Raw genomic sequence first — 20,302 nt, 5'->3', positions numbered from 1 at the left:
ACATTTCGTTCCCACCAGTCGTCCGACGCGCAAATCTTCGGCGTACAGCAAAAAGGGGAAAAGAAAAAAAGAAAAATCGTTTCATTGTTCGTTTGATAAATCGAATGATTGTTTAAAATATAGTGCACTTTATCACAATCAACGTTCTATGCAACCAGAAAAGGTGCTTCTGCAATCTGCATTTGTGCTTTTACTGAGACAGTACTGTATATTGCTCGGCAGCTTCCATTTGTTCTCGCTTTCTAAAACTGCTCCTACTGGTGTTAACTTGATATCGAGCAGGCTGATATATAAAATTAAACTGTTTAAAGTAACCGAAAGCCATCTCTTTTCAAACATTGTGGTAATCTTAAACATACGTTTCCACCAGCCAAGGTACTGTAGTGAGTCTTTCGGTATTCCTACTTCTTAGTGATTTCTATTGCAATTAACAGAAGGAAGGGAGCTGCGGCTCACGAAAGTTTATGCCGTTGTTAGTCTGAAAAGGTGCTACCACCCTCCTTCGGACTATTGCAAGCAGCACTCTCTCAAATTCCTCTCTTTATATATATGTTTTCATATTCTTGTTGATCGTGCGTTCTGTTAATTGTAGGTGCTCCAGTCTAATTTTAAATGTGTACCTCCAAAATTAGCATTTTGCGCATCAATTTTTCAGAAAAAGGAAGATGGACCTCCCAGTTTTTCTGCCATTGCAAGTCCAGAGCAGAATAGATAAGTTTAGTGTCTCGATAGCCTTGTCAAAAAATTATGTGAAAGAAGACCCAGGAGTACAAGTGACTGGAAGTTCCTGCTCCTAACTCCCACTCATGGGTCACACTGTCATGTAATTATTTTTGTAGTCTCTGGTATAGCAGCTGTATACTGAAGATGCAGCTTTCACAGCATTCCCAAGCAATACATGGACAGGCAAGGAAGCATTTTCTTGGCCAAGTAGAGGGATGGGTATTAAAACCTTCTGTTTCTGAAAAGCGTTTTCCCTCTGTTTACTGCCATGTTTACTCAAAAGGAAGCTCTATGGAATTCAGTGAGACCAACATCATGATGTTTAGGACTACAGCCTGGGTCTGAAATGTACTTCTCAGGTAATTTATAGTACTACCAAACCAAAGACAAACTGCAATTATTTTATTATTTCCTTCACAAGGGAAAACACAAGAGCCTCGAAAATGGAAGACAATAAAATCTGGCCCCTGTAAAGTATTATGAACAAGACAGGGCAATTGCACACTTTTTTAGAAGCCAGCCTCATTAGTTCTATGATTTTAAAAAACTGAGTGTAAGTTAATAGCCTGGTGTGTTCAGATTCTGACATGCAATTCTTTCTTGTCAAACTTTTGCTTTAACAGTTTGTGGGGTAATGATGCTAATAATCTATTAAGCTATAACTACATCCTCCTTCCTATTTAGCACTCTTCTCGATGGAACCCTAATGATCCTATGGGACAAATTATTTTTGAAGTTTTTATGTGAATGAAGTGTGGGACTTTTCTATAAAGATTTGAAGAACGTGCAATGCAAAGGACGAAAGCAAGGCTGGGTATTCTTCAAGATCCTGGTAAAGTTTTGAAATACAAAATTTGATTTTTCAAAATAATACGAAAATCCGCAAATATAGGTGGGTCTTAATGAAGGCTATGAATAGTCAGCATTAAAATGTTTGCAATATTTAAATTTCTTTTTGGGCAATCTGTGTTACAAGACCCTGCAAAGAACACGTTTGGTCAAATCTGTGGCATGGTGAATGGCTGCCGGTTTCTTCCCGTCCTGCAGATGAGAAGGCAAGGTAACAGAGGGCTCGCCGCGCCCGTTCCATAGCGACGAGGACTGGTGTACAGACGCCTCGCGAGCCCTTGACAACAAGCCCCAGGGACGATTACGCGAGGCGAGCGCAGTGCATTGTGGGAAACGCCCGGGCTCGACGGTGCCGCCATTTTGTCTCTGTCAGTCTCGCGGCGGCGCGGCTGCAGCGTTTTGGAGGGGAGGGGAAGCATTCGAGGCGGCGATAGTTGGGCCGGTGGCGGACAGGCACCATGATTTCGGCAGCCCAGCTTTTGGACGAGCTTATGGGCCGGGACAGAAACCTCGCCCCAGATGAAAAGCGCAGTAACGTGCGGTGGGACCATGAAAGCGTGAGTGTCGCTGAGCCTGGGCCTACGCTGTCCTCTCGGGCCTCCCTGCTCTCTTTCCGCGTGCTTCGGGTGTTGGGGATGGGAAAGGGAAATCGCGGCCTAGTCCGAAAAATGGGTTTGCTTGGGCAGCCTAAGATAGGAGGGACGAGGAGCCGGACCCGTTTTGACTGTAAAATATGGTGTGGAGGAAGGCGATTGCGCGGGTTGGAGGGCTTTAGGCCTCTGGAAGGGAGAAAGATGTGATGGGTAGGAAAACTCGAAGGGCTCTGCAAAAGACGATGGGATTATGCATCGTGGCCTTGAAGATGAAGGACAAGCCAGGCAACGGAGACCCATCGCGCACTATAAGCCCAAAATATTGAGACTCGGTGGTGGAAGCGAGCGATGAATTAATTACTTTGTGTCTGGAGATGTGGCGCCTGAGAACGTGGGGTGGAGAGGTCGGTATACGCGGAATGGGAGTGAAGGTTGTGAAGTGTACGAGTCAGGGTTTCAGCCCTAACCCTTTTCTTATATTGAGGAGGGAATGCTATTTCATAATCATACATCTTTTTATCATTCTGCGTGTATTTGTGCCACTTTTCTAGTTCAGAGCAGAACTATATGATCTACAGTGAACAAGAGGGACATAGAATCATAAAACGTTTAACAGGGCCAAAGTGGGAGAAAAAACTATTATAGCTAAACAAGAAAAATAAGAAAGATAAAATAAATCAGTAATCTAACAGAAGGCCAGAATAACAAAAACATTTTCAAAGATTCACATCAAGGACGAGCAGCTGCATTTTCTCTCCTATCTATTATGCCATCATTACATTACCTCAGAAAATTCTCAGGTGACTCCCTTGAATTAGGAATGTTTCTGAATTTGAGTTGCTCATAAAAACTGGGTTCAAGCCTGCCATAGAATAAATGTGTTGAAGTTCCTTAAGATAACAGAAAAATTATCACTTGTTTCTCTTCAGAAATAATGACCCATGCATTTATTTGAGAATATGTTGAAAAAATATGTGTAGGACAGACAGGCAGAAGACTAGCAAAGTGTATCCATGAACACCAACTAGCAGTCAGAAGACATGATGAAAACTTAATCTCACAACACATGGACAGATTCAATCTTAGTTTCAATTGGGAAACTGTGAACATCCTAGACCAAGCTAAACCCAAAAACGCTAGGGAATTCCTGAAACCTTGGCATTTAGACAAATCAGCCATCAGTAGACACTTAGAGATAAACCACATTTACACACCATTCAAAAGAGACAAAAAGCCCAGAACACACACTCTCCAGCAACCAACACCAGATAAGCAGGGATTAACACAAGACAAAAAAGCAGAAAACAATACCCTAGTCAATACCTTTATTAGGTAGTTCCTAATCAAGGAACTACCAAGGAGAAACACCCCCAACAACACTGGCAGGGCAAGCTATTGTATATAAATAGGGAGCAACTGATGATGTTACCTAGTCAAGTAATGAAATGTGTGCAGGCAGAGGTGATGAGAGAGCGCAACTGCTTTGAATTTGATTTTATTGTCATGTGATGATAGGAAATGAGGATGTTAATGGATATATTGTGTTTTGAATGATCTGGGATCTGCTTCTTCGTTGCTGATCATATCAGTTTGGATGGACCCAGATCCAGAGCGCAGGAGTTGGATTTGTTGTGGAAGGTGAACGCTTGGAACAGAGAGAATGAATAGGTGTTTCATGGTCTTAGCTGGAAGTGGCTTATGGGATGGAGAAACAGTGGAAGCATCTTACTGTTGATTGACAGTTTTGTAATCTGATTCAACTGGTATGGTGATGGCATGTGAGATTCCCAGTCCAGCTATGCAGCTTGCTGGATTGTAACTGTGGAAAAATATTAATACCATGCAGCAGGCACCATTACTTTTGGATTATTTGGCAGAGAAAATAAGATGACTAGGAGTAGAGGCCCCTGGAAATCTAGAACCTCAGATAGGGGCCCCTTACTGGAGAACTGGAGCTGCTGATAATCGTTGGATTAAAGCAGACTTTTGGACTGTTTGCCTTTTGGACTGCTACTTTAGTTCTAGGAACTAGTGGATAATCTTCATTAGTTGGGGAGTTCTGAACACTTGCATCAGTCACAAGTCCTCAGAGGGAAGAGAGAAAATGGATGGTAATGTATGTTGCTTTGTCCTCTTCTCTTTTCTTTTTTTTTGAGACTGTGCATAGACTTGTTTCAGTGGCAGTTGTTGGTGAGTCTGATAGCTCTAGAGGAACCGTGTACTGAATTAGACTGGATGGCCAGTCTAGGTGAGAAGAGGATTGGCCAGTCTGTGGACCACACCTGGGATAATAGAACAAGAAGGGGGGAAATCATTGGGGCTTATTAATGGGAGAGAGTGTTACTGTGTAGTTTTTCCTATGGTTTTATGATGGATTAGAATGTGCATTGGAGCATGTATAAGGTGTAGTTAAGAGATGTTAACATGAATAATCCTGCCAGATTGCTGGGATGGATGTGCTTGACATCACACTCTGAGTGTGAGTGTGATGTCAAACATATCCGCAACCTCTAAATGATGGTTGAAATGTTGGGGAGCCCAGATACTGCAGATGGGGATTATTAAGGGTATCCCAGTAATGGTGGGTTGAGAGAGATACTGCAGGAAGCACTAAGCATGCTGTTACAGGGAAAGGGTGGTTGACAATTGCAGTTTCCAGCTTGATTCTCTCACACCTGGGACCTATGAGCATATTGTATTTCTGCTCGGGGCCCTGCATTTGCTTTGTTTTAGCTTCTGGGTGCAATTCAAAATGCTGGCCATCACCTATAAAGCTCCACGTGGTTTAGCATACCCGCTGGAGTGCATTTTCCAGCCAGAATTGGCTTATCTGACTTGTATGTTCCAGAAGAAACTGTTGGGAAGCCGTGTAAGTGCTGCTCTTCAGTAACAGTGCCTACTCTATGGAATAGTGTCTCCTTAGAAATTAGACCTGCCCTCACTGTAAAAAAATAATAATAAAAATGGCACTACTACAATTGTTAAAATTTTTGAGTAAATTTAATAGTGGCAAAAAGGAATTCTAATCCTGTTCTTATGTTTCAGGTTTGTAAATACTACCTTTGTGGGTTTTGTCCAGCTGAATTATTCACAAATACTCGTTCTGACTTGGGTGAGTGTGTGTTTTCCCTTTATAGTAGTTGGTTTAAAACTTAATGCTAGGCCACAACTTCTATATGCCTTTAGAATGTTTCAAATGTTACTTAACTAGTATGGTTAAAATCTTTAATTATGCAAATTTTCTTAGTTGATTATATTCTAAACTTAGAATTTCAGAAGTTTGCTTATTTCTAACAATGCTTATTAGGTACCAAAGCATAAAATGCAGCTTTCTTTGTTCTTGTAAATACCATTTAGTATTAGCTTTTCAATCTTTCTCTTTTTGACAGCCTTCCTCCATGTAGAATATGTTCTGATGAATTGTCTATTCTTTGAATCATGCTTTAGATCTAATAGCTACAACATTATATCCCAATCTTAAGATTTGATTCATCAGTGTACAAATTCATAATATGGAGATTGTACTGCTGTACCATTGCAAACAGTTGTTTTATTAATAATTTGATTGATTAATACATTTATTATTTAAGATGTTTATTAATTATTATAAAGCTGTCCCAGTATAATAATAGAATCAAGATACTGGAAAATAATCTCTCTATTTCTGTATATATTCACATTCTTCACTATAGCTTTATTTCACTCTCATAAAAATGTTGCAAGGGTAGGGAATATTTGTTCCTGAACTTGTTCCTGGTGCTTCTCCTACTACTTATCCACTAGACCAATACCATTTATGCTTCTGTAAGACCACATATGTTGAAATGTTCGCTGCAATTTACTTTAATTAATTATTTTTAATCATTTTCAGTAGCCTGCCTAGAACCCCCAACATTTTATCTTGGAGCATGCTCACTCTTGCTTTTAAACCCATTCCGTGCTTTTGTGGTGTTAGTGATGGAGTTTTAATCAGATTACAATCATTCTGGCAATACCCATATGATGACCAAATGTTTGAATGCTGTTTAGAACTTCATTATTGTTTAAACATGTTTCTGCCAAAAATTTAACATTGCTTGAGGCAAAAACTTTTGAAATTTGGTTGATCTTTGTTTTGTACAGTATTATCAATACTTTCCTATTATTAATAATAATATTTTTCAGGTCCATGTGAAAAGATTCATGATGAAAACCTAAGAAAACAGTAAGTATATGTGTAATTATACTTAAGAAGTTGCTAATAGGCATAGCTAAAAATAATTTCAGTACAAAAACCTCATCAAATTTTAATTGAAATTGAATAACTCATAGTTTATTTATTTATTTGCCATGTATTTTGATTATACATACACTGTCTTTATTATTAACCTTCAGATACATTTTGGACATTGATAGGTATGAGAAGAGTTCTCGATTCATGAAAGTAGGCTATGAAAGAGAGTTCCTTCGCTATTTACAGAGCTTGCTTGCTGAAGTTGAGCGTCGAATTCGAAGAGGCCATGCCCGTTTAGCATTATCTCAGACTCAGCAATCATCAGGTGTAAGTATAAAAAAGATGGATAATTAGCCATTTTGCACTTTTCAATTCACATTTTTTCTCACAAGTATTCTTTAAAGTAGCATTTATGTATAGACTTACCTAGGGGCTAAAGCATAATTATGAAAAGTCCTTTAATTTATTAAGTCAGTTACAAAAGTCCATTCATATTACATGGGTAACAGAAAGGTACCTCAGATTTATTGCAATGCACATGACTTCCTTCTAACTGTGTTGAATTTATCAGAAATAGACTAATATGAAAGTATCAGTTAAAATACTTTATGCTCACCTAGGATCATTAACCCAGAACATCTCACTTCTGAATATATATAAATAGAATTACTTTTCTTTTTCTTTTCAGTTTATGGCAGCTTTATATTTAAAACAGGCAGTGTAATTGACATAATAAGGATCAATAAAGCAAAGGACTGTTTTATTTGAGATAGTTACTGTTACTTTTTTATATTTAGCAGGCAGCAGGACCTACTGGCAAAAATGAAGAAAAGATTCAAGTCTTAACTGATAAAATCGATGTACTTCTGCAACAGGTAGAATTATCTTAAAAACTTTATTTTTTAATAAAAGTAATATTTAGAAACCCAGTTTAAGACCTAAAAGTGTTTTTGCTCTCTAATAGATTGAAGAACTAGGTTCGGAAGGAAAAGTAGAGGAGGCTCAAGGCATGATGAAACTTGTTGAACAGTTAAAAGAGGAGAGAGAATTGCTCAGATCTACAACTTCAGTAAGTAAGAGTCATAGAAAACTATTTTCCTTTAAGGTTAAAAGCCATTATCAGATGAAATCAAATCTTACCTATTTAGTAAAGAAGTTTTTTTTCCCCTGAGTTTTTGTAAAATGATTTTGTGTGTCTGTCATATAAATATTTTTATTCCTCACAAGTCAATTTTTATATAAGCTCCAGCAAAATAATCTCGTAGCCTAATGTCAAGGCAGTAGGTATCCTGTATTGAGTGGGCATAAGATGAAAATACCATATAAAAGTAATTTAAATTCTGTGATGAGAAAGTAATAGTTCTTTGATGGAACAAAGAACCATGAAATCAGTTTCAAGATTTAGCATCTCAAATCCCACTGAACCTACTTAAACTAGTAACATAATTTGCTTCCAAAATATTCTGGAATTTTTCTCCAAATTCAGATGGCTTCTTACTTCCACTGCAGTTCTTGCTTTGAAGCTGAAGTAAATCCACTGATTTCCATAATTCCAGCCACTTTGTCTCCTGTAAGGATTTACCAAAATCAATATCCAAAATTCCTTTAAACCATGGGGTAGATCTCCTATTTCTCATCGCAATAATAATATGTATGTTTTTGAGATTGTTCCTTTTGGTTGTTCTAAGTAGTTAAGTATTAAATTCTCAAAATTGGTATAAGGCCAATGAAGTAGGCCTACTCATGCGGATTCCAAGTACAGCATGTCAGGTTTTTCACAGCACAAGTACAGAAAGCCTATCTTCCCTTCAATTATTGCCTCATAAGTGGCATCTCCTCAGGAGCCTAGCCCAGTTTGCTATGGTTGGATTTGGATTGTCCCAAATCATAGTGCTTTTCACAAACATCCTAACTGTGCCAGGGATCCCATCTCTTTCTCTGCTCTGATTGCTGTTTTCTTTTTTCCCAAGTTTCCTAACAGTCTGCTAATGATTTACCCTCAGTGGCACTGACCTTGAATTTAGCTGGTACTTGTTCTTACAGTTGCAATTTCTTTGGCATTTTAAGTATATGGAAAGACTAATGCCCAGCCTTCAGTTATCACATTTTGGAATCCCTGAATTTTAAAATAGCTGAACTGATATATTCTGTATATTGTAGGTGATTGACACTTGAATGAAACATGGTTACCAAGTACTTAGTGCTGTTATGTGGCTCTTCAAATTAATGCCTGTGTGTTTCTGATTTCATGAGACTAGAAATAGTATGTATTCTATATTGGGTTAGGAACTGAAAATGTTTTATGAGCAAAATTTGCCTGCCCTTTATCCCTGGTTTTCTGCATATCTTCATTAAATAGTCTGTGATATATCTTCAAAAATGCTTTAGAATTGGCTCACACACCCTAGTGGAATTTAACATGAGGATAACTTCTTCATAGCTAAATATCATAAGGGAGAATTATTATGGAATTAAATTTCTTACGTTTTGGGCCAGCAAGCTGTACTTTTCTAGTTCAGATAATATGCTAGTCATATTCTTGGTGAAATGATTCTTAATAACTTCTGATTTAAAATTTTAATTCTTGAAGTCAAATATCAGTTCATAAATAGAATTTACCTGTTTTGTTGTAATTTAATTTTATAGCAAATTGAGAGTTTTCAAGCACAGAAATTAAAAAAAACTAAACTCTGTGTTTAAAAGAATTTGAAATGTCTCTACATTTTATTAATAAATATCTTCTCTTTCCAGACCATTGAAAGTTTTGCAGCCCAGGAAAAGCAAATGGAAGTTTGTGAAGTCTGTGGAGCCTTTTTAATTGTAGGAGATGCACAGTCCAGAGTCGATGATCACTTGATGGGGAAACAGCATATGGGTTATGCTAAAATTAAAGCTACAGTAGAAGAATTAAAAGTATGTTCCACTCTTTTTATAGATATAGATATACGAAACAGAATGTGTTGTTCAGTGAAAATTCTGTTTGGACTAGTGACTACTGCTAACATCTAGTATTTCCAGTATATACAGGGAGTCCTCAACTTATGACAGTAATTGGGACCAGAATTTTCATTGCTAAGCAATGTGGCTGTAAAGCACAACCACATCACTTAGTGATGGCAATCCCTGCAGTCCCAGTTGCTGTTATTAACTGAATCCCATGGTCATTAGGTGAGGCAACTTCTTGCCGGCTTCCCACAACCAAGGTCGGTGGGGAAGCCAGCAGGAAGTTGCAAGTCCCAGGCCCGCGGGCAGGTAAGTGACAGCTGCCAGGTGGGGAAGGGAGCACTGGGCTGTGGGGGAGAGTCAGGGAGGGTGCAGAGGGGTGTGAAAGTGGCTGGTGCAACCACAGCACAGAGGGGCTGGGGGAAGGTGCACAGGTGGGGGAGACTTATCTCAGCAACTTGCAACCTTCCCTGCCGGCTTCTCCATTAACCTTCTGGGGAATCCAGCAGGGAAGGTTGCAAATGGCAGTCACATGATCGTGGGGCATTTGGCAATTGGTCATAAATGCGAATGGGTTGCCAAGCACCCAGATCATGATCACATGACTGCAGGGGTGCTGAGACAGCCAAAACTCTGAGGACCAGTCATAACCACCATTCATTCAGCACTGCTGTAACTTGGAATGACCAAATGGCCATAGATCAAAGACTACCTGTACAGGAATCCATTATATAAATTGTTTTAGAATATACTATTCTGAATATTAAAACTGAATATTAAAACTCAAGACCTTGTAATGGGAGAATTGGTGTTTCCATACACTCTACTAGACATAGGAGAAAATATTATTCCCATTTTATTCATATTCCAGAAAAGCTGAAATACTTACTATCAGGAACTATTTTGAAATTTTGAACATAAAAGTAAATTGTACCCTGCGTAAGTTGTGAAAGCAAACCCAGTAGAAATAACTGGGCAGATAAAGCTTTTGATTTTTTAGAAGTAGCTGTTTACCAAAGTAACAATAAAGGTTCACTCTGTTGAGCCAATTCAGTTGAGTCTATTCCATATGAAATGATGTTTTATCTCAAGCCACTCTGTGTGTGTGTGAGAGAGTGAGTGAGTTTGAGATTTTGGGCATCTTGGATGTGTAAGATACTCATTATTCCTTTTTCACATTAAAAAAGTATGTGATTAGTTAACAGGATTCCAACATTTTATTTGGTTGACAGGTTGCTATATGCAGAGTTTGTAAATATAACACATCCAGAAGCTAAGTGATTCTTATTTTTTAGACTTTGATGATGAAATCTAAATTCATGAATATATTTTGAAAAGAGATACTGCTTATTCTTGATTTGTCTTTGTATTGTCATTAGTGTTAGAAATCTGGTAATGGAAAATTTGCAATTGCTTAGGGTGTTTTTTCCTATACAGTCTTGCACAGTGCTAAAATAATGATAGTGCTTCTTTGCAAAATAGACCAGTTTTCCTTGTTACATTTAAATTCACAAATTTTATCTTTGTAAGCAATATTATATCAACCCATACTTAACCATCTTATCTGTTTATTACATTAGTTTCATTTAAATCTAAGCCATGCCCTTCTTGCTTCTTTAAAATTAAAGATCAAGATACTAGCCAAATTTTGTTCTGGTAAAATTTTAGAATATTTTCTTTTTTAAGGAAAAATTAAGAAAAAGAACTGAAGAGCCTGAACGTGATGATCGATTAAAAAAAGAGAAACTAGAGCGAGAAGAGCGAGAGAGGGAGCGTGAAAGGGAAGAAAAGGAAAGAAAGCGACGACGTGAGGAAGAAGAGAAAGAAAAAGAGAGGGCTCGTGATAGAGAAAGACGAAAGAGAAGTAGATCACGAAGCAGACATTCAAGCAGAACTTCTGACAGGAGAGGTAGTCGGTCAAGGGACCATAAACGGTCAAGAAGCAAGGACAGAAGACGAAGCAGGTAACTATCTAGGAAGTGGCTAAAGACATTACAGTGATAGGAAATGAGAATATTGCCGAACTTTATTGCCAAAGTTTGGATGAAAACTGGTCTAAGAAATAGAATCCAGTTTTCTGAGAACTTACCAAACCCTCTTGAGATGTCAAGTTTCTAAATTCTTGTGATAGATATTTAAGTGCAATGACTTTTTTATTATTAGAAGTCGGGATCGACGCAGAAGCAGAAGCCATGATAGGTCAGACAGAAAACACAGATCACGCAGCAGGGACAGAAGACGGTCAAAAAGCCGGGACCGGAAATCGTACAAGCACAGAAGCAAAAGCAGAGAGCGAGAACAAGATAGGAAATCTAAGGAAAAAGGTTAGTTCATCTCAGTGCTATTAAAATTTGCTGCAGAATTATGCCATCTCCAGGTGGACAGACACTTTTTCTCTTAACTTTTTCTGAACTGCTGTAATAAACTCTTTAAAACACTTTAAGACACTTTTTTAATCTTACTCCTAGTACTGCCGCATATTGCACAAGCCTTAGGTTGCAGGTAGATAAATGTAAGTTACAGTGTCAAATGTTTTGGCCTGTTCGCTAGCCGACAGCTTTCTGGCCTTAACTTTTATATTCATCAATATGTATATCTACTCAGTTGAGTCTTGTGTTACTATTATTTGTCCTTTATACAAATGTAATAGTACTGACATCTATTGAGGTATGTTTCTTTTTTCTTTTTTTCTTTAAAAAAGCTTTTGTATTGGCATGGGACGTGTACAGTTATGGTTCATCTTTTCATGCACTTTCACTTCCTTTTTTCCAGCACATCAGTTTTTTCATCCTTGCACATAGCATTCTAAAAAATGTGCAATAGACTAATCAAAGAGTCTTGCTTGGCATAATGTTCCTGGTAAGATCTTTATAAAAATTAACAAGCATGTTAGCCTTCCTTATAGTGAAGACGACATTGATATATTCATTTCTCGAAGGCACACTGTTTATACTTCTTCCAAACAAAAATAGCATTAACTCTTGGTTTCCCAAAGCAGAGTACAGTATAATTTTTTTAAAAAGTATAACTGTTTTCATTTAAGAAAACAGTTCTTAAACTCCCCCAGATATGTTTGTTAATACTTTTCCAAACTTTCTCTGTCTTTTCTTGAGGTTAGGTATGCTTACTATTTTCAAGCTTTTTTTTTTTCCAAAATAATTTAGAAATAGCCTCTTGTTTTACCACACCTTGTTCATATATTCACTGTTAGCCCTGAACTATTTTGTTCACTAGAGTCTTTCTTGGTATTTTAGTCATTTGCAGTGCAATTATGTACATGTCTACTTGTAAGTAAACCCCACTGAATAAAATTGGGCAGACTTCTAGGAAAATGTATATACATTACAGCCTTTAGTTGTGAGCAGTATTATTTGCTCATTGTCTATAAATTGTTTTGTAATTGTTACATTAAAAGTCTGTGAATTTTAGTACTTTTCATCTTCAAATTTTTCTTTGGTTTGGATAGTAGTTCACAAAAACCTAGCAGGTTACTTCACTGGGTGTAATTCTGGCTTTGCATTCCCTTCTGGTCCTTCTGGTCCTGATACTGATTGAGCCCAACAATTATCTGTTGTGATAATAGTATTCTTATAATGGCTATAATTTGATAGAATTGTTTGTTACTGATCTCAGGAACCACTGTGTTTGAAATTGGAGTTGCATATTTCTTTGCATTAATTTCTGTCTTGCAAAGAAATTAATACCATATTCTCAAATCTATAATGAACAAAAGCAACAACCACATGTGTTTTATTTAGTAGTGGAGCCTTATCTGTATGTGGGTCCTGTACCAGTAGACTTTGTATCATGGTGCCAATGTAGTTTGTAAAATTTGTAGCAGTTAATCCCCTTAGCAAAGATACTGATGAGTTGAAATAATAAATGAAGCTTTCTTGTACTTACTGTAGAAATACTAGTCTTGATATCTTCAGGGGCTTGCATCTTTGACTGCTTCATTCCCTACCAACAGTGATTTTTTGCTCAGAGTTTGCAAGCACTGTCAAGTATTGAATTTGAACTGAAAGCAGTTCACAGTATTAATGGAATGAAACTAGTAATGGGGTTAAAAATGTTTATCAGCTCGTTTCTTTTAGCTGAATATACAATTCATCACTACTATAACTAATGGGCGTCCTAATTCTAGGGCTTTCCTCTTAAATATGAATGCTGTGACTAACCCTCCTGCATATGTATGGCTTCTTCCCACTTCCATCTCTCTGCACACCTTTTTTTTTTTTTTTGCAGCTTACTGTTTTATGTTGTGGGGGCATCTCCTAATTGATTTCCTTCCATTGCTTTATTCAAGCACTTGTTAGTCATTGCTATGCTAAGCTGTTTGAATGTTTGTTCTTATTGGACTTCCTTTATGTAAGTCTAGCAGTAGCTTTCACTACAGGTAGTCCTCGACTTATGACCACAATTGGGACTGGAATTTCCATCACTAAGCAATGCGGTCATAAAGCGCAACATCATGTAACCACATTGCTTAGCAACAGCAATCCTGGTTGCTGTTGTAACCCCAAGACGTGCAGGTTGTGTTAGGCAAGGACCACCCCAATCCAAGCCATTCCTGGCTTGCTCCCTCCCAGCCCATAGCCTCAGTAAGATAAGGGACTGCCTCCCCTTCAAATCCCTCCATCCCCCCCCATCTCTGCCCTTTTGGCCACCCTGCATGCTGCCTTGTGTGGTGACAAGTAGCCCCAGAACCACGTGGCTCTGGAGCTGCTCACCACACTGCGGCTCAGGGGCTTCTTGGCACGCTGCAGCTCTGGGGCTGCAAGAAGCCTCTGAGCCACAGTGCAAAACTGTAGGCGCCCCAGAAGCCTCAGCTGCCCCAACTTAGCCCAGTAGCATGGTGCAAAGCTGTCGCATTCCAGGAAGCCCCAACAGCACAGCGCAAATCCGCTGCATCTCGGGAAGCCCCAACAACACAGCGCAAAGCCACCGCATCCTGGGAAACCCCAGCTGCCCCAGCCCAGTCCCAGCCACAGTTGCCCTCACCACAGTGTACTCCAAGGCTCCTGCTGCCCTATGCTCCACCACCCCAGCTGACATTTGCCATCTTCTTGCTTCACTGCTCCTGCCATGCATGACCTTGGGATGAAAGCTTCATGCAGCCAGCAGTGCCTCAAGAAGGGCCAGGCCTGGCATGCTTGGTCAGCAGCAGGAGCAAGAAGATGGCGAAGATCAGCTAGGGTGGCAGGGCATAGATTGGGGGGAAATGGGGGGGGGAGTTGAAGCACTGCTGTGGTCATAAGCGTGAATGGGCTGCCAAGCACCCAAATTTTGAGCATGGGTGCATTGCAACAGCCGTAACTTCAGGGACCAGGTGTAAGTCCCTTTGTTCAGCACCACTGTAACTTCAAATCGTTGCTGAATGAATGGTCGTAAGTTGAGGACTACCTGTAAAAGTTATTGTATGCAGCTTTCTGTGGAAAATATTAATGAGGATAAAAGAAAACAGAAATTTTCCATTGCTCTTGAATTGAAGAACTGAAACATTAACCAAAATTCTATGTATTGGCTTATGTAAAAATGTAGCTTTATCATTATCCCTTACCATCACTGCAATTTCAGATCCCACTTTATCAGAAAGGCTAATAGAAGCAGAAAAAAGAGGTCATGTGGAGATGAATGTATATGTTTATATGAATATATGACTGTGTGAATTTGTTCTAGTTTGATTAATTTGGTAATAGGATTTTCATTCCTGTCCCCCAGTTTGAATACTCCCATTTCTCTTACTTCACCAGATAGCATACCTGCCTTTGGAGCATATATGTTCTCTTAAGCAGAAAAGCCGTTTTCAAGAAATAATGCAAAAGGCACCTACTCTTTTTAGATACTATTTGAGAAAAGTCATACAACCAATAGTTAACCTGGAATTCTAAACCGTTACTATAGACACTTTAAAGTGACAGTTTTCTTAGCGTAGGTTTATCTTCAACCCAGAGGTTATTAACAATGGCCAAAAAAAATCCTTTTCCACTTGTCCAAACTCAGAGCAACCCTAAAACACCTCCAGGAGACTCTACACATTCTGCCCATTTTTGAAGGGCTGTTGAACAGTATTTTATCTACATATGACAGAAGGTTATTGGACTGGTTGCACAAGACTGCTGTTCCTCAATGGATTTACATTTGACTCCTAATAAAGCAAAAATGGAAGATTTTCTAAAAGATCAGTTAGTGCAACCTACCCACACAATTATCAGTACAAAACAGACAACTTTTTAAAAGAGTTCCAATGATAAATGGACTTCTGAGGCTGTTTTTCTTCAGGTTTCTATTATTTTCCCTTAGGGAATGGTTTCCTTTCATATGCATTTTTCTCAAGACTTTTGGATGTTACTTATGTAATAAAGTTTTTTTAAGTTTTTTTTTTAGCAACAGGAATTGAAGCCTTCTTCAGACTTTCTTTTTGTTCCTGTGTGAGAACAGATTGTTCTGTCTTTCAACAAACTTCATTCAAACAACAGCTTCTATTTGTTTCCAGGTCTTTGTTACTTTGGTAGTAAATGAATCAGTCCCAAACAACTGGCATATTCCATTTGGCCATTAAAGTTTTTTTGTGTATGTCACACTAGCTAGAAAAACACACAGGTGATTAAAAAAATTACACTGTAGTCCAGATATACCAAATGCATTCTTATAGAAATACTGATTTAATGAGATGATAATCCAGTAATAATTTCTCATATGAAAACTGGTTGCCTTGGGAGTGTGTGCACTGAGCATAATAAGAATGCACTTCATAATAAGAAACAGGGCTAAATTTTGTTGCCATTGTTTAGCCAGGGGTACATGCTTGCTTCTGGCTTTACTAATTTTACTGTTGACTTAATAACATTCCATTGCAAGAGTATCTTTGTAATGGTCCCTGACATGTTGACAGCTGCTTAAATTCGGGGGGGGGGGGTTGTTTTTTTTTTAAGATCCTATTGAGTTTTTAATCTTGGTTTAAATACAACTGCCAAGCCATAACTTGTATTTGTTTTGCATGTGAAAATTAGGTACAGATTTGCCAATAAGATGAAAATAGCAAACCTATTACTGCTTTGAAGGTTACTTTTTTTGCTCCCCGCAGTCATGGATTATTAAAATATCAGCCTGATGATCTACACAGTCTGCTTTCTCTCTTCCTGGCAATGGTGCATATAGGGAGACACTCCTCAGCTGTTGGTGAGGTGATGGGGCATAGCAGGCAAATAAAGGTAAAAGAGGTGGGATGGGCTGTGGAAGACAGTGAAGAGGAAGCAATCACTATCAGTTGGGGGCTGTACATGAATCTATGGCTACTTCTGGGAAAGCTTGTCACCAAAATTACTGATTATTGAAAGAATTAGCATGTTATTACTTTATAAAAATGACATTGTTAAGCCTAAGACAGTAATATGCATGGATGATTTAAATAGCCATATTGAAGACTTAGATCTGTATGTTCCTAAAGGACAGGAAGCTTTATCTACATGTTTAGCTACGCCAGGTTGTTTTTGAGCTCTCAGCCACCAGTCTATTAAGATAACATTTTAGAAATATGGTCATTCTTTCCACAGATTATTGGTGTTGTTTCTTAGAAACAAGTCTCATGTAATACTTTGGTCTGAACTAGATTTAAGTGATTAAGTGTGGTAAGATTTGGTTCATATATATTTTTATGCTAAATATCTTGAAAGTTGACAATTTGGATTAGATAGCATATAAGTAGGCCATGTCTTTGATACAAACTATCAAACAAATGACTGCTTCCTGCAGTGTAACTGAAGCAGTAACTGCCTCCCCTCCTTGCTATCCTGTCCACCTTCCTGAGCTCAGCATTTGTTCTTTCTGAAGGAATAGCTCCTTTAACAGCACTAAATTTTACAGCTAGCTAATATCTCAACATGTACTTTTGTAGCTGAAGTTGATGTCTCAGCATATACTTCACACCAGAAAAAATGTGTGTGATTACTGTGAAGTCCATGGTCAATGTCTTCTTTCATGGCAGAAAAGAGGGGATCTGATGATAAAAAAAGTAGTGTGAAGTCCAGTAGTCGAGAAAAACAGAGTGAAGACACAAGCATGGACTCCAAGGAAGGCGATGCTAAGAATGAGGTCAATGGGACCAGTGAAGACATTAAATCTGAAGGTGACACTCAGTCCAATTAAAACTGATCTGATATGACCTCAGATCAGACAGAGGTAAGTGCATTATTTCAAACTTTGATTAGGGCTTTTTGTTACTGTTTAACAGTGCAGCGTAAGTATGTACAGATGAAGATGGAGCTAAGACAAGTAAGAAGAGATACTAAAGCAACTTCTGAAGGAAAACACAGTGTAGTCCTGCAAAATCTTTTGAGGTACATTGTTTTGTATCGGCTATTTTGTAGCAGACTCATATCCCCTTTAGTGTGCCTCTTGGGAACATATTTGTAATTATAGTCACCATAGAATTTAATTATCCTATTTTTATTTTTAGGGGATTTGTTATCTTTTTTAACACTTGATCTGATTTTGTAATTAAGTCCATATTGTGTTGGTGCATCAGAAACATTTGCTTTAATTCTTAATATTTGAGGCACATATTGGACTATTTTGTTTTTATATAAACTGCTAGTATTTCTTTGTCAAGGATGTTTCTAGTTTTTTTGCTTTGCCTTGCATTCTAATGCAGTTTGTTCTGTAACTCGAGAGCCAGTAGCATTGGATTGATGGAAGTGTAGGGTTTATGAATAATTGCAGCTGACTACCATACCTCACACAGCGTTGGTGTTGTGAGCGGCCCATGAAAAGCCAAATTAAAAATCAAGGATTCAGTCAAACTAAGCAGGTACTCATGCCAGGTACTCCTTTCTCTACCCACATCCATGTTTGAATGCTGTTGCCTGTAATCTTTAAGCTTACTGTTGTGTGTTTTATTTACAAAAAGTGAAAAGGAATCTTTGTGAATATTTCGTGGAAATTGTTAACCTGATATTAACTTGATCGGCATTTTCTTTCAACTGTGTGTAGGGATGCAGTGCTGCCCAGAATTAGATATCTTTAAAGAGTATTAAATGCAATAAATACTACCTAATAACCGCCTTGTTACATTCAATGCATTTCAAGTCTTTAAGAGGTATGTGTTTATAATTTCCTACTGCGTAGGAGAATTGCCAGGCAGCCATGGCACACAGCAATATATTACTGGCTGATACCAGACTTGGGAGGCAAATGAAATAAAGGCCAATGTCAGGAACACTCAGTAGGTATATATAACTGGCAAGAATATTCACATTGCTTCATTAAATGGAACTCAATTTAAATATAAATCACCTATTCTTGACATGATTTTTCAGGGTCGTTCCTTTTAAAGAATAGACCCAAATAAAAGAAGCAGCCGAGCATTCATTTCCCTTACAGCATAGCTGCAGCACTTCTAAGAACTGCTAGCCAATTACCGAGCAGGCCTATGCATGTTTACACGGAAGTAAATTCCATTGTGTTTTATGGGCCTTACTCCCAGATAAGTACGCATAGGTTTGTAAACTTAAGGGGTGCAGTCCTCCAAGCACTGATGTTCAATCTCTAATCATATTTGCAGCTGAACCCCCATGGAATACATGAAGCTTCCCAACAGCACTGATTGGTGAATTGTGCTATCATTTTTGTCCTTTTCTGTCACATACATAGGGGCTTTAAGTGTATTGATGAAAAGAGTTTTGAAAGTAGAGCGGGCAGCAAACAGGCAGTAGGAGTGGCAAAACAAGTCACCTCTGTCCACATGATCTGACTCTCTCTTCCCAACATTTTTGCATTATAGGACAACCATGTGACAAGCCTGCGAAGAATCCTGAAGACTGCTTAATACGAAGATCTGCTTTAAAATGAGGTGAAAGAAAGCTGTAGTGGCATAGAAAAAAATTAAAGTTCGGTTAGATTGTTTTTTTTTTAATTAAAAAAATAATAATTCAGGACTGTTATGACATCTCAGAATACAAAGAAGTTAATAAGCAAGCTACTGAGAATTTAAGTCTTTTTATCATTTTTTTTCCTATAAGACTTTTAAGATGATAAACCAACATAACCTGAACACATGGCTTGCTCAGTGTTTAATTGCAAGTTTTCATTCTTGAACTACGAAATACAAAAGTAAATGTTTAGTATTTGTGTGACTGAGATTAAAACAAATCCCATTTTTACAGCCAAGCTATATATAGCTTCTTGATATATTCTAATGGAAATAAAGTATCTATGAATTTCTGTTACACATTTGATTGTCATTGAGTGTTTAATATTAAATAGACTTCTTTCCACATCAGTGTGTTCAAGCTCATTCTTCTCTATTCCCTATCCTCTGATTAGAAGGAAGTTAGAACCAGAAAGTCCATAGAAGTTTATCAGAGAATAATTTTTTTAAAGTCTTACACAAACCCATAAATCCTTATGAACAAAAAAAAAAATACAGCGATTAACATTCATTAAAAAATAGAAAAGTAAAATTATAGACGCTTTGGTTCTAGAGTAATCCTTAACCTACAAATGCCTGAGTATAAAGGTGTGTCTTCAGGGTTCTTTTTCTTAAAAACAACTAATATACAGATAGCCAAGTATCCCTTGAGCTACCAGTGAATCAACCCACCAGTAGACCACAAGAAGGCCTTTCTAACTATTGTAATCTTTCTTAACACCAAGTTGGGGGAAGGCAGTATTTATAATCTGGGTTCTAAGCTGTTAGAGGCTTTGTGACTACATGTCAATACATTAAATATTTATGCAATAGACTGATCTGTGTATTGTTGATGAAAACAGGTTCAGCAAAAAGAGACAGCATGTGGAAGCGTACTGTTTAGACTGCATATGTATCGTGCACAAGAGCAACATATGTCAATAATGCCAATGGATACATCCAATCATTCTATTCTTTTGGAAAACCCCTTTGGAGCAAATCTGGGGCGTACTTTTTTTTCAGGGGAGGCAAAAACACTAAAATGTCCTATTCTAAAATCAGAGTTTACATGTA

General features: G+C 38.0%; 1 protein-coding gene across 8 annotated transcripts; it reads left to right on the top strand.

The window, feature by feature from the left end:
* Positions 1 to 1,908: 1,908 nt before the first annotated feature.
* Positions 1,909 to 19,595, top strand: LUC7L3 (LUC7 like 3 pre-mRNA splicing factor). 8 transcript variants are annotated; one of them, XM_025169662.2, is made up of 11 exons: positions 1,909 to 2,129; positions 5,211 to 5,277; positions 6,330 to 6,369; positions 6,561 to 6,705; positions 7,179 to 7,253; positions 7,343 to 7,447; positions 9,130 to 9,291; positions 11,008 to 11,285; positions 11,485 to 11,645; positions 17,309 to 17,449; positions 17,555 to 19,595. In XM_025169662.2, exons 1-11 carry the CDS (start codon positions 2,031 to 2,033, stop codon positions 17,734 to 17,736), a joined length of 1,455 nt encoding a protein of 484 aa, XP_025025430.1. In that variant the 5' UTR covers positions 1,909 to 2,030; the 3' UTR covers positions 17,737 to 19,595. The 8 variants fall into 8 exon arrangements, with proteins under 8 accessions (XP_025025430.1, XP_007433067.1, XP_025025429.1 ...); XM_007433005.4 differs by having other exon boundaries at positions 7,176 to 7,253; XM_025169661.2 differs by having other exon boundaries at positions 6,540 to 6,705.
* The last annotated feature ends 707 nt before the right edge of the window (positions 19,596 to 20,302 follow it).

Source organism: Python bivittatus, unplaced genomic scaffold (genome assembly GCF_059951505.1).
Source record: "Python bivittatus isolate LINGU-HERP-01145 unplaced genomic scaffold, Pbiv_v1 ctg000220_np1212, whole genome shotgun sequence".
Taxonomy (NCBI): domain Eukaryota; kingdom Metazoa; phylum Chordata; class Lepidosauria; order Squamata; family Pythonidae; genus Python; species Python bivittatus.
The sequence above is the reverse complement of the archived record's forward strand: the minus strand, read 5'-3'. Positions and strand labels throughout refer to the sequence as shown.

Coding starts and splice junctions, on each gene's coding strand:
- LUC7L3 (XM_007433003.4), top strand. CDS start 2,031: ATGATTTCGGCAGCCCAGCTTTTGGACGAGCTTATGGGCCGGGACAGA. Junction 6,370..6,539: donor GATGAAAACCTAAGAAAACA/GTAAGTATATGT, acceptor ATTAACCTTCAG/ATACATTTTGGACATTGATA. Junction 7,448..9,129: donor TGCTCAGATCTACAACTTCA/GTAAGTAAGAGT, acceptor TTCTCTTTCCAG/ACCATTGAAAGTTTTGCAGC.